General features: G+C 33.6%; 1 protein-coding gene across 3 annotated transcripts in view; it reads left to right on the forward strand.

The window, feature by feature from the left end:
• Positions 1-15,718, forward strand: part of LRRIQ3 (leucine rich repeats and IQ motif containing 3) — a 210,324-nt gene that overhangs the window by 75,074 nt on the left and 119,532 nt on the right. For all 3 annotated transcript variants that reach the window (XM_032155580.2, XM_058439879.1, XM_058439878.1), the window contains exon 5: positions 14,925-15,081. In XM_032155580.2, the coding sequence (XP_032011471.2) occupies positions 14,925-15,081 (157 nt within the window). The remainder of the gene's footprint in view (positions 1-14,924; positions 15,082-15,718) is intronic.

Below are 15,718 nucleotides of genomic sequence, written 5' to 3' on the forward strand. Positions count from 1 at the left end.
GTCTATTGAAGATATATCTGTGCTCCTATGTTTATTGTGGCAGTATTCACCATAGCCAAGATTTGAAAGTAACCTAAGTGTCCATCAATGAGTGAATGAAGAAAGAAAATGTGGTACATATACACAATGAAATACTATTTGGCCACAAAAAAAGAATGCGATCCTGTCATTTGCAACAACATGGCTGGAATTGGAAGTCATTATGTTAAGTGAAATAAGGCAGACACAGAAAGACAAACTTTGCTTATTCTCACTCATTTACAGGAGCTGAAAATTAAAACAGTTGAATTCATGGAAGTAGAGATAGAATGATGGTTACCAGAAACTGGGAAGGGTAGTAGGGTGGGTGGAGTGGGGACAGTTAATGGGCATAAAATTTAGTTAGATGTAATGAATAAGATCTAGTATTTATAGCACACCAGAGTGACTATAGTTAAGAATAATTTATTGTACATTATAAAATAACTGAAAGAATATGTGTGGATTGTTTGTAAAACAAAGAAACGATAAATGCTTGAGGTGATGGATACCCCATTAATCCTGATGACATTATTATGCATTATAGGCCTGTATCAAAATATCTCATGTACCCCATAACTATATACACCTCCTGTGTACCTACAAAAATGAAAAATTTAAAAATAAGTAAATAAAAATTGGAATGGAAAATTAACACAGAAATTGAACAAAAAAAACTAGAGTTAGGAAATAATGCTTTCAATTTTTAGCTCCAACAAATGAGTGAGAACTAAATGTTTATTCTCTCAAAAGACTAATGAAATAGATAGGCCCAGGCCAGAAAAAATATTTTAGAAAAGGAATGAGAAGTTCATTGTAGATTCTGGATATTAGCCCTTTGTCAGATGAGTAGATTGCAAAAATGTTCTCCCATTCTGTAGGTTGCGTGTTCACTCTGATGGTAGTTTCTTTTGCTGTGCAGAAGTTCTTTAGTTTAATTAGATCCCATTTGTCAATTTTGGCTTTTGTTGCCATTGCTTTTGATGTTTTAAACATGAAGTCCTTGCCTATGTCTATGTCCTGAATGGTGTTGCCCAGGTTTTCTTTGAGGGTTTTTATGGTTTTAGGTCTAACATTTAAGTCTTTAATCCATCTTGAATTAATTTTTGTATAAGTTGTAAGGAAGGGATCCAGTTTCAGCTTTCTACATATGGCTAGCCAGTTTTCCCAGCACCATTTATTAAATAGGGAATCCTTTCCCCATTTCTTGTTTTTGTCAGGTTTGTCAAAGATCAGATGGTTGTAGATGTGTGGTATTTCTGAGGGCTCTGTTCTGTTCCATTGGCCTGTATCTCTGTTTTGGTACCAGTACCATGGAACTCCAACAAATTTACAAGAAAAAAACAGACAACCCCATCAACAAGTGGGCGAAGGACATGAACAGACACTTCTCAAAAGAAGACATTTATGCAGCCAAAAGACACATGAAAAAATGCTCATCATCAGCCAGGCATGGTGGCTCACGCTTGTAATCCCAGCACTTTGGGAGGCCGAGGCGGGCGGATCACGAGGTCAGGAGATCGAGACCATGGTGAAACCCCGTCTCTACTAAAAATACAAAAAAATTAGCCCGGCGTGGTGGTGGGTGCCTGTAGTCCCAGCTACTCGGAGAGGCTGAGGCAGGAGAATTGCTTGAACCCGGGAGGCGGAGCTTGCAGTGAGCCAAGATTGCGCCACTGCACTCCAGCCTGGGCGACAGAGCGAGACTCCATCTCAAAAAAAAAAAAAAAATGCTCATCATCATTGGCCATCAGAGAAATGCAAATCAAAACTACAATGAGATACCATCTCACACCAATTAGAATGGCGATCATTAAAAAGTCAGGAAACAACAGCTGCTGGAGAGGATGTGGAGAAATAGGAACACCTTTACATTGTTGGTGGGACTGTAAACTAGTTCAACCATTGTGGAAGTCAGTGTGGCGATTCCTCAGGGATCTAGAACTAGAAATACCATTTGACCCACCCATCCCATCACTGGGTATATACCCAAAGGATTATAAATCATGCTGCTATAAAGATACATGCACATGTATGTTTATTGCGGCACTATTCACAATAGCAAAGACTTGGAACCAAGCCAAATGTCCAACACTGATAGACTGGTTAAGAAACTGTGGCACATATACACAATGGAATACTATGCAGCTGTAAAAAATGATGAGTTCATGTCCTTTGTAGGGACATGGATGAAGCTGGAAACCATCATTCTCAGCAAACTGTCGCAAGGACAAAAAACCAAACACCACATGTTCTCACTCATAGGTGGGAATTGAACAATGAGAACTCATGGACACAGGAAGGGGAACATCACACGCCGGGGCCTGTTATGGGGTGGTGGGGAGGGGGAGGGATAGCATTTGGAGATATATTAATGTTAAATGACGAGTTACTGGGTGCAGTACACCAACATGGCACATGTATACATATGTAACTAACCTGCATGTTGTGCACATGTACCCTAAAACTTAAAGTATAATAAAAAAAGAAAAGTAATGAGAAGATCTGTAACCAGAATTACTAATAAGATTAAAATTATATAAATGACTAGCATACAAAACTATGAAATATTAAAGTCTAGAGAAAAACTTCTCACCGGCTTACTGTGCCACATAGACATGCCCATAAGGGGTTATGGTTCAGCAATCAGCACAAGCCTAGGGCAGCTATAATCCTCTGCACCTTTTTGGCAGGTCCCTTCCAGCCACAAGTTACTTGGTTTGTTTTCAATAATAAACAAATAATATCATTTTCTTTGTTTGCCATGACATGGAAAAGTTGGATGGCAATTATCTGCCAAAATAATAATGATATCTAGCAAATATGAACCATCAAAATGGACTCAAGGTGAGTATAATATCTCTATAGACCAATAAGCAAACAATAAAATAATGAATGAACATTGACAAAGACACTATTCTCAAGTGGTTTTATTTCTGTGTTCCACATAATCTTTAACGAACAAGACTATAATATTGTTTAAATTATTCTTGCCCATAGGAAAAGTTTTTAAAATACCTGTTCATTTTATAAGGTTGGTACAATTTTAATTCTAAGGCATGACAGAGTAATAAAAATGTTACTGCCCAGCATCAGGAACACAGGAAGACACAAATGTTAAATGTTAATCAATCATCATGTTCTACAATATATGGGAGGTTTAATAAATCATGACCAAGTAAAGTTTAGTCCACGAATCGAGGGATAATAAGTGGGAAACTTATTAATACAATTAATTAATGGAGAAAATGTAATCATGTTATTGAGTGCCCGAAAAGTAACTTAATAAAATTAACACTCTTTCTAATAAAAATAATTTTAAAAGACTGAGCTATTTATTAAATATTATCATATTTATTTTAAAATTTAAAATTTTTAACATTGTTTTGGAGTTTCAAGTTAAGGCCATACATGATAAGATAAATCTGGCCACATGTTTAGAAAATAAGAAAGAAATTACATTATTAATAATGTATTAATATGAATGGTAAATCAAAGAGATTAGTAGAATTTAAAAATTTGGCTGGTGGCTGGATACAAAATATGCATACATAAAAATGGATGTTTTTCTTCATACTAACAAAATTTCAATTGCATATAAATGGAAAATTTTATATTTCACCTTGTTAATAAAACTGGAAAATATTTAAGAAACAACATACAGGCCAGCACTGTGGCTCACGCCTGTAATCTCAGCACTTTGGAAGGCCAAGGAGGGTGGATCACAAGGTCAAGAGATCAGGACCATCCTGGCCAACATAGTGAAATCCTGTCTCTACTAAAAATACAAAAATTAGCTGGGCCTGGTTGCATGCACCTGTAATTCCGGCTACTCAGGAGGCTCAGGCAGGAGAATCATTTGAACCCAGGAGGCAGAGGTTGCAGTGAGCTGAGATCACACCACTGTACTCCAGCTTGGCGGCACAGCAGGACTCCATCTCAAAAAAAAAAAAAAAGAAACAACATACAAAAAATAAAGGTCCTATATGAAGAAAATAACAATTTTTATCAAACAATAAAACCTGAACATATATAAATAAATACCATATTTCTGGGTGAGAATTCAGTATAATACAAATAACCATCCTTTCTAAGTTTATATTTAAACATAAGTGATTTCAATTACAATCTTGTTTTTGTAGAGATACTGGGAAATATGCTTTTAAAGTTCCAGAGAAGGAAAATTAAATGCTTTGTAATATCCAAGAAACATCTGAAGAAGTATGCCTTTCCAAATATTAAAAATCACTTTTAGGCCACTTTATCAATATATGGTTGTATTGGCACAGGGATAGAGAAATCAGATGAACAGAATAACGAGGGCCCCTAAAAAGACCTGTGTATATAAGGGAATCTCAAAGTAGTATAGGAGTATTATTTTAATTTGGTGGGGAAAGGATGATTTATTTAATAATTGATCGTGGTAAAATTGTTTATCTTTCTAAACAAAATATTTGTTTTCTTACTGTACACCCATAAACACAAATATATTTCAGATGAGTTAAAACATTACATATAGGACATTAGAAGATATTTTTTTTTTTTTTTTTTTTTTTTTGAGACGGAGTCTCACTCTGTCGCCCAGGCTGGAGTGCAGTGGCGCGATCTCGGCTCACTGCAAGCTCCGCCTCCCGGGTTCACGCCATTCTCCTGCCTCAGCCTCTCCGAGTAGCTGGGACTACAGGCGCCCGCCACCACGCCCGGCTAATTTTTTTGTATTTTTAGTAGAGATGGGGTTTCACCGTGGTCTCGATCTCCTGACCTCGTGATCCGCCCGCCTGGGCCTCCCAAAGTGCTGGGATTACAAGCGTGAGCCACCGCGCCCGGCTAGAAGATAATTAAGTTGAATATTTTTGTAACCTTGTTGTGGAGGAGACTGTAAGTGACCTATATATGGAGAAAATGTTATTTAACTACTTTCAAAAGAATATGTCTATACAAATCAGGAAATGTTCACATATAAATAGCTTGTATATAAAGTAGTCGAGCAAAGAAAAATGAATCAGAAAAAAATAGACAAAGGATGTGAATAGACAACTTATAGAAGAAGAAATATAAACTACCAACCAACATATCAAAATATCTTTAACTTCATTAATATGCAAGAGTATGCAAATTATATCAGCAATTAGATATATTTCCTTAATAATTTGAAAAAAAAATTTAAGTGGGATAATAGTTCTTATAAGGATTTAAGAGAAGGGGAATTATATTACTGGTGACAATTGCTACCACCATTTTAAAAAACAAAATGACAATTTTTACTAAAATTAATTTTTAAAGTGTTATACTATTTGTAATGTTTTATGTGTCAACATAGCTAGGCTACGGTGCTCAGTTACTTGGTCAAACACCTGTCCAGATGTTGTTATCATGGTAGAATTTTAGATGTGATTAACATTTAAATTTATAGACTTTGAGTGAAGCATATTACCCTCCATAATGTGGGTGAGCCTCATCTAATCAATTAAAGGTCTCAAATACAAAGACCAAGATTTCTTGAAGAAGCATTTCTTCCTCAAGAGTGCGACATAGAAACCCTGCCTGAATTTTGAGACTGCAGAGTTGGACTTGAGATTGCAACATCAACTTTTCTCTGCAGGCCTGCCGTACAGATTACAGAATTGCCAGCTTCCACAATGTGTGAGCCAATTCCTTAAAATAAATCTCTCTCGCTATATATATACAATCTCTCTCGCTATATATATACAATCTCTCTCGCTATATATATATAATATATGTATGTATGTTGTATATATATACATAATATATATGTGTATATATATACATATATATTCTACTGGTTCTATTTTTCTAGAGCATCCTGACTAATACACTCTTACGCCAGCAATAACAGTTCTTGAAACTTATACTACAAAAATAAAATGTGTGTGTGGGAGGTAGTGGGGTTGGGGAGAAGGCTGGGAAGAGAGAGAGAGAAAGAGAGCAAGAGAGAGACTGTCTTATTTCTGGTGGCAAAACTCTTGAAAAACTTATGCGTGTCCTTTGTTGAAAACTGGATACAAAGACAGTATAAAATATTATGCAGTTGTTAAAAAGTAATGGGTTAGTTCTGAAATTTAATTTGAGTGATTTCAGAAATGTATTAAGTTCGAAAAGCAAGTTACAAAAAAATACATTTAACAAACTTCTTTGTTTGCACAAAACAAGAGCGTAAGTTTATGTCCGTTTGAACAAGGGAAAAATGTGGAACCAAATGTATGGGTAGGTGCCTGTGCAATGGTCTGTAAAAGCGAGAGTGTAGTAATGATTGATAATTGTGTGTGTGTGTATACAGTTTTAAAAATGTGTACATATACATATGAGTGTATTTTTATTTTACAAAAAAGGGTATGTTATGCCTACTATTTTCTAATGGGGTTGATTCCATTTTCTATAGTATTAGATATTATTCCATAACAATTTTTAATAGCTAAATGTATTCTTTTAAATGGTTATGTTTTATTTAGGTAAAATTCTCCCTTCTTGGTGGACATTATTATGGTTTCTATTTTCTCTAAATTATAAAAAGATAGGGACAAAACCCTGTAAATTTACGTGTGTCTATATATCCATTATAATGTCTTTATAAACAGTTTCTGGAATTTGATTTCCCAGGTCAGTGGATATATAGAATTCTATTTTTATTATTGTATTACTGATACTAGTAATTGCTAGTTATATGGTGTATTATTACTATTATTTTGAGACAGTCTTGCTCTGTCACCCAGACTGGAGGGCAGTGGTGCTTTCTCAGCTCACTGCAACTTCTGCCTCCTGAGTTTAAGTGATTCTCCTGCCTCAGCCTAGGCCGAGTAGCTGGGATTACAGGTGCGCATCACCACGCCTGGCTAATTTTTGTAGTATTACTAGAGACAGGGTTTCACCACGTTGGCCAGGCTGGCCTGGAACTCCTGACCTCAAGTGATTTGCCCACCTCGGCCTCCGAAAGTTCTGGGATTACAGGCATGAGCCACCTCACCCAGCTGGTATATTATTAATATTATCAAGACAGTATTTGTTTTTCTATTACTTCTGCTAATAATTGTACTACTGTTAATACAAATAATAAGGCCTTATCTTTTCTTCATACTTTGCTTATCTTTTCTTCATACTTTTTACATGAGACTCTTGTCATTAAGTCAAGTCTTTAATGAAATGAGCCACAGGAATGAAGGTGGTTGGAGGTAGCTCTTAAAGGCTATGTTGATAGTTAATATTTGCAATTGTGATAAAATATACACACCTTTTCCATCTATCTATATTTTTACTTTCAACCATTGCCAAAGTTACCTGGAAAGTCACCTTTTATCATCAGTTCTGGATAACTTCTATTTAAAATATTTTGATATACAAATGTTCTGAAGATGATAATGACTTTTCCTTTACTGATTGTGATGATCATTGTGATGATTCTTTTTAAATAATTTAATATACCTTTCTTTGTTTTACAGTAGAAAAGAACTAAAAGGTGGCACTACATTATAACTAATCATTTCCTTTTTAGGACAAATAGAGCTGAAGACTAAGTACATAACAGGGCAGATTTACTCTTTTAAATTAATAATCATTTGAATTATGGGTTTTTTTAAGTTTTGCTCTTCATGCTTCTGCAATTTATACCTTATTAATGGTATATTACCTATTATCATAAAATATTAATACTTACATAATGGCTTAAAGTTTTTCATTAATATGTAAATTTAAAGCTCTTTGCAGATAGCATTTTGTAGATACTTTTAAAGCATTCTGAACATATGTATCTTCTTTCTCATTTAAAAATTACTGTGATCAACATTTCCTTTGAATTTTGATGCTCACTACCTTGTATTTTTCTACTGAACCCAGGTAATTAGCAACAAACTTTGAGGAAAACTTAAAAATTATCTAATACTTTTTAGTTAATAATACCTATGTATTGAATTGTAAAATAATAATTAACCCAATTGTTTTTTATTTAATACCATAGAAAGAAATCTCAATTTTTTTTCTGAAATTGCTGAAGTTATTATCTCACCCTTTGACAGGTTCAGTGGGGGTGAGCCTTATATCTGATTGCCTGTATGTTGTCATTTCAGAGAACTGTTAATAGACCCTTATATTGGCGTTTTCTAGCCTTCAAATTTCAAGCCATGATAGTATTCTTTAATACATGACCTCATATTTCCAAAGTTACAAAAGAACATAGTGCAACTGTATTACCTTCATTTCAGTGGGCCAGGGCAAGAGCTCCAGGTATAGGGCAGCATATGGATTTTTATTTTTTATTTTGGTATTCTCTGTACACCAGCACATTTCTCTAACATTGGGTACTCTGCTGTGGAAAAACTTCTATACTGGAGAATTCTTCTGCTTTATTGTTTTAAGCTGTAGTGGAGTTTTTTGTTTTTAGGTTTTAAAAATCAATATATTTTGATTTTTTTAAAAAAAGTTAGAATGTATATTTTGGACTTATTTTTAATTGAATAATGTCCTGATTTATATTGTTTTCGTTCTTTGTATTGATTTTCTATTTTACATTATGCATTTTAAGCATTTAATATTTGGTTTTTGTCATCAAGTCTTGTTTTTCTTCTCTTTTAGAACATTCTTAGTTGTTTTAACACCTGTTCCAACATTTGACTTTTTTGGTGGGAGGGTTCAGATTCCTTTGGGAATCTGAAGAAAGCTATGGGTATTTTTCTCAGTATAGATTCATGACCCTGAAGCTAAACTGTAATACATACCATAACTTTAAAATTCTCCTGTTTTTTAGCCTTTATTCTTGGAAAATTAGAGTAAATCTGAGTTATTTCATGAAAGATCCAAGACCCCTCTCTTCTGGCTAGGTTACCTTGATCTTGAGATCTAGGCTGTCTCATACTGTCCAGCCAGGATCTTAATGGATTAATGAAGCCACTTACTTATTGAAGGCAAAGCAAAGTTTTACAAACACTCCATTTTATTTTGAACTCTTGAGTTATTTTCTATTTTGTAATGAGAGTTTTAATTGCTAAGGCAACCAGATAATTCCTGAATTCCTCCAGCCAGTAGTTCATTAAGAAGCCACTTCCTGTTAGAATGTCATTTAGGGAGTCTCCAGTAAAAGTAAGATGAGATGGAAATATTAAAGAAATGTTGAGATTAAATAATTGGTGTCTTTAAAAGTTAAATTTAAATGTTTTGTCCTTATAATTCATTATAATAAGAGAAAAAAATCTTCCATTGAGAAGTTTTTCTAATCTAAACATCATTTGACTTTGGATTTTTAATCAATAGGTCCCTAGAGTCTAGAACAGTGCTTTTTGAATGAATGAATGTTTGAGCAATTCATGAAAGTAAATAAATACTTCTGTTGAAATAAAAATTAGGTTTTAACATCTATAGGTTGTGGAAATTATTTGTACCGCTTCAATTCTATGAGTTTACTTTCTATCAGATATTATAAAAAATAAATCATTAGATAAGATAGTATATTTTAGAAAGAAAATGAAAATAAAATTAAAGATTATATTTAAAATAGGAGCCATGTAAAATTAATCATATAATTGTATAAAATACTAAGAATAAAAGGGAAATTTATTTTAAAATAAAAAATCTTAACATTATTCACAGATATATCTTATATCTTTTTTGTTCCTCTCTTCTTTTACAGCTTTTATTGTTCGTGAATATTTTATAGCTTAACATTTACATTTCTTTATTGATTTTTTAATTGTATGTTTTTAGTGATTTTCTTGGTGCTTTTTTTTTTTTTTTAAGATGGAGTCTCACTCTGTTGCCCAGGCTAGAGTTTAGTGGCTCCGTCTCTGCTCACTGAAAGCTCCGCCTCCCGGGTTCATGCCATTCTCCTGCCTCAGCCTCCTGAGTAGCTGGGACTCCAGGCGCCTGCCACCACGCCTGGCTAATTTTTTGTATTTTTATTAGAGATGGGGTTTCACTGTGTTAGCCAGAATGGTCTTGATCTCCTGACCTCATGATCCGCCCACCTCGGCCTCCCAAAGTGCTGGGATCACAGGCGTGATCTTGGTGCTTTTATTAGGCCTTACAATGTACACTTTAACTTATCTTGTCTACTTCATATTTACACTAACTTAAGTCTAGTGAGATATGGAAACATTACTTCCATATAACATTATTCCCTTTCCCCACTTTTTGTACTATTAAATTAGACATATTACATCTATACATGTTACAAATCCAACAGTTTGTGACTATAATTGTTACATTATAAAACTGTAAGCTTTTTAAAGAAACTAAAAGATGAATGGATATATTCATAGAGTTTGTTATATTAATATTTCTATTTATCATTTTTAGTTCTCTTAATTTTTATGGATTTGAGCTACCATTTGGGGTAGTTTCACTGTTCCAACTTTGCTCTCACCTGCCTCCTTGTGCTCTTATTGTCAAATATATTTCTATATTTTATAGATCCAACAATACAATTATATATATGTGTATATATATAACAATATACACATAAAATGATACAATTATATATATAATTGTGTGTATATATATATACATAGAGAGAGAGAGAAAGAGAGAGGGGGTTTATATATATGTGTTAATATAATTACTTTTTCAATTAGTTAAGAGAAAAAATATGCATTTATACCGATTAATAATTACATAATTAGCTTTACCAGCACTCTGCTTTTTTTAATCTTAAAAAGCATGGCGGTCTCTTGACTTCAGCCTAAAGAGAACTTCCTTTATTAGCTCGTAAAAAGCATGCTGCTAGAAGTAAATCATTTTAGCTTGTATTCATCTGGAAACATTGTTATTTCACCTTCAGTTTTGAAAGATCATATTTTCTGGATTTAAGATTGTTGATTGAATTTCTTTCTTCTTTTTCTTCTTTCAGAACTTTGGCAATGTCATACTACTGCCTTCTGGCTTCCATTGTTTCTCATAAGAGAGCCATAGTTAATTTTACTGGGATTCCTTTGGACATGACTCATCATTTTTCTTGAGTTCAAGCAGATATTTTCGAGATTTTCTATCTTTAGAGTTCAGTAGTTTTACTATGATGTGTCTGGATGTGGACCTCTTTACGTTCATTGGATTTCTTGGATGTGTAGATTAATTTTTCAAAATCAAGTTTTAGAATTTTTAGCTATTATTCTAATATTTATTTTCTGCCTTTTTCTCTCTGTGTCTCTTATTTTCTTGTACTGCCATTATTTGTACCGGTGGACTTAATTGTATCCCTCAACTTTTTGTGGGTCTGTTCACTTGTCTTCATTTTATTTCTGTTTTTCAGCATAATCTGTTGAGCCACCATAGTAAAATTTTTTTGTTTCAGTTATTGTACTTCTCAGTTGCAAATTTTTTGGTTTTTTAAAATTATTTTTATGCCTTTATTGATAGTCTTTATTTGAAAAGGCATTGTTATCATGCCTTTAACTCTATTTGATTTCTTTTAAGCGTATTTACTTACTTAAGCTTGATTTTCTTTCAACATACTTATAATACCTGCTTTGAAGTCTTTGGCCTGTTGTCTGGGCCCTTTCTATGTTGGTTTCTGTTGTCTGCCCTATTTTGTATATAATTTACATTTTTGTGTTTCTGTGCCTAATAACATTTTGTTTAAAATTCGACATTTTAGGTAATATATCATAACAATCCGGGATACTGTAGCCCCACCCAGAGTTCCTTGTTGTGATTTATTTGTTTAATAACTTGGCTGGACTATTTTAGTGAAGTCTATTTTCCCTGCATTGTGCAGCCTCTGATATTGCTCCTCAGAGCATGCACCAGCTACAGTCAGCTATTTGGCCAGCTATGTTGCTCTTGGGAGGACAGTGGTATAAGCTTTCTTTGACTGTCTTCTCTGATTTCCCTGTTAAGCTGTCTGAACTTTTTTAGTATCAAACCCAGTGTCATCCTCCACTAATTGCTGGTTGATTGCTCTATTGTCTTTAACAATGATCTGGAACATAAATTGCTCCACTGTCTGATTCATTTTATGTTGGGGCCCCTTCCAGGGTAATCTTTGAGGCTAGTTTTTGCTGTTTGCTCTAATCCCGGTACTCTTCTTAGCTCTTTTCCTGTTTCTCTCTGGAAAACTTCAACCTGATCTTCAGTTTACCTTTTTAGTCTCATGGAGCTACCATCCTCCTCTTAATTGCTTAACGCCATAACCTCTACTGTTTTTAACAGTGCCTTTAGATTTGAAATTCTCCACACTCTGTTTCATAAAGTCAGTTCACTTTGAGGGGATGAGGGGAGCACTTCAGGGTCTACGTTCATATGGGCTACATTTATCCTTGGGCAAAATCACTGTGCCACTGTCCTAGATCAGAGGGAGGAGGCAGTGGCTCACTTTTTTCAGAGTGGCATTCACAAATAGAGTGCTCAGCTGTGACAGCAGTCTCTAGTCTTCTCAACTTGCCTCACCGGGCACAGAATCACTATCTTACAAGTGATCTGGAGTAAGAGCTACCAGGGCTCCAGTATTCTCTACCTGTTGCACCTTTATTAGAGCTTCTGCCTATCAGTGGGAGCTGGAGGGATGAAGAAAGCCCCAGACCTCTCAGCTATTCTTTCCTGACATAATACCTCTGAAACATGGAGGTAGGATCGGGATGTGAGATAAATTTATGCATTTCTTGCGAAAATACAATAGCCCTCAGCTGGGACCCAGTGGTAGAGGGATCCTGTCTTCTTGGCTGTACTTATTCAGGGTGGAACTTCTGTCATACTGAACTGGGGTTGAGGGAGGAAGGGAGGAAAGAAGAGAGAAAATTGTGGTTTAAATGGCAAAGATTCACTGTTAACACTGAGATGTAACAGATTTTCTTGAATAGATGTTTATTTTGCTGTATACCCGTTGGACAATTTCCAGAGATATATAACTTAAAAAAAATTTCTACCAGATATTGTTTCCCTGGGAAGAGATTCCACAGAATTTCTCACATCTCTATTCCAGAAAATCATCTCCCCAACATGATCCTTTTCAAAGCCACTCTTCTGCTCAAAGCTCTGCAATGACTTTCCATCTCAGTGACCTTCTTTCTGTTTTTCAGACATGCCAAATGTGGTCTTGTCTCATGAAGCATACTTCTGCCTGGTTCTTTGCACTTGGTATTTGCTCTGACTAGAATGTTTTTTTCTGTGATACCCACTATATCTTGTCTCTTCTTAGCAATATTATCCCAGACCAGCCTATGTAAAAAGCAATTTACTTATTATATATTTTGTGTTTTATTTCTATACTATCTGTCTCTACATAGAGAACATAACATTCATCATGTTAGAAACATTTTTTTTCTCTTCACAGGGCACATATTGAGCATTTGCAGAAAACTACTTTTCCCTTTAACATCCATTCTTTTCTTTTCTTTTGGCAATTAACTGAAAACTAGAGATTGTATTCACACTCCCTCGTGGCTAAGTATATTCATCAGACTACAATTTTTTTTTGTTGTTGTTATATTGGAAAGTGAGCAGAAGTAATGAGTACAACTTCGATTTTATGTGCTTAAATTGTTATTGTTCCCCGTTTGTTTTCACGTTTCCTTATTCTGTGGGCTAGAGTGCATTCATCATGTAGCTGATGGCAGTGATTTTGGATATGGTAAAACAAAATCGAATGACTTTATGGGGCAGAGCTACTCCACTAGCCTAGACTGGTCAGCATGAGAAAGTAAATGGCCTTATTTAAATTATTATAAATTGTATTATCTTAGTATATTTTTCCTTAACTAATTTGTATGTCATTAATACAAATATTTTGAATGAAGGAGTAAATAGGTGGAGTCTATTTAAAACATCTTAGAAGTGAGAAGTTTGCTTTCCTCAGTTAATTTTATTTCTCTTATTGAATAATAATGGTAATAATGGTAACCATCTACCTCATTTATCATTTTACTTCAAACAATTATTTTATCACTCAGAATGGATGTTGCTGATTTTTGGTAAATCACCTCCATGATATTGATGTGGTTTCTTTTGATCCTGTTTTATAAAGATATTTCTATAAAGATAGGCTGCTAAATTTTATCCAATGCCTTTCCTGTATGTACTTATATAATCACACTTTTTTCTTCCACTAATTTGTTGATGTAGTGAGTTTTACAATACATGATCATAGTGTTATTGTTCTTTGCTTACATTACTAGATTCTTTTCACTAATATTTAGAATTTTTGTGCCTGTGTTCAAAGGTGAGATTGGTCTATGGTTTTCTTTTTATTGCCTTATTAGACCAGTAGGCATTGTAGTACAATATAGAGTAGGTTTGATGAAAGATTACATCCTTTCTTTGTTTTTAATCTTAGAGGGAAAACATGTAGTTTTTGACCATTGAGTATGATGTTAGCTTGTAGATGCCATTTATTGGGTAATATTTTTGATCTATTGAGTTAAATAAAGCATAATATTAAAATTAAGCTCACCTGTTTTTTAAACTTTTTTTAGTGTGGCTAATCAAAAACTTAAAATTATTTTTGGCTTGTATTATGTTGGACATACTGCTCTAAAGCATATTTCCTAGTTTGTAATGAAGTACAAATATAATTTTTGTGATATAGTAATAACTGTTACCTCATTTAAAAAGTTCCTTCTTCACTAGGTTTGGAAAAAAAATAACTTCACACTGGTTACCTTATGTTTCTATAGATAATTTAGACATATTCTCCTTTCCATTATTTATTAAAATGCTTAGCCAGATGTAAGTACAGAATTGTTTGTAGATTCATGTCAGCCGAAATTTCTCAGCATTCATTTATCCTCTGATGAATGTTGATGAACAAATCTTAGTTACTAAGTAGCATTATATAACAATACTATGAAAATAAATATATTATTACATTCAATTTAACACAATGTTTTCTAAGATGTAAGTGAACTCATGACTGATTTTCATGTTTTTTAATGGCAAAAAACTAACAAATAGTTTTCTCCTCCCCTTATATTCAGCCCTGTGTTTTTCCATAAAACACAGCAGGAAAAAATTATTACAGGATATGAAACAAAATGGATTTATATAACCAAAGGGTATGAAGATAAACTCCTTAAGGATCTCTTCTTCAAACCTGAAACTAATATAAAAGGAAAGCTTGCATATTGGAAACATGTAAGTACAATTAGTTTATTATTTTTCTTTGAAATGTTTTTATTTAAGATATTAAAGTTATAATTTAGGTAGCACTATTATTTCTTCAATCTCTATTAAATGTCCTTCATTACATTATTAATATCCTGCTTTATATTTTTTGATTGAAAAAAGTCATATAGTATTGTAATACAAATACGTTTTTGTAGTGCATTAATAGTATACCACAACCATTTAATAATTTATGCTTTATATATATAATTTTTTATTTCGTTTTTACAAGTAGTAATAGTAACATAAAAACCACTTCTCAGTGGTTGAAAACATAAATATTTAGTTTATTAAAGAGTGGTAACTCTATAATACAACATTCATTCATTGTTTTATGCTATATTATAAATTGCTTTGAGGACACAGTGGAAATAGAAAGAAATTTATTTATGTTGATTGAATGCCTACTATATCCCAGGCACTGTGATAGACATTTTGCAAGTGGTATGTAACTTATTCTCTGTAGCACCAAAGATAGATATTTTTATCTCATTTTGATCAATGTGAAAACTAAGAGACATAGAGGTTAATTAACTTACCAAAAGCTACATAATTAATAGGTAGGATCGGACTCCAGGTCTTCTGACTCCAGAATTTGTGCTTTTTT

This window comes from Hylobates moloch, unplaced genomic scaffold (genome assembly GCF_009828535.3).
Source record: "Hylobates moloch isolate HMO894 unplaced genomic scaffold, HMol_V3 SCAFFOLD_5, whole genome shotgun sequence".
Classification (NCBI taxonomy): Eukaryota; Metazoa; Chordata; class Mammalia; order Primates; family Hylobatidae; genus Hylobates; species Hylobates moloch.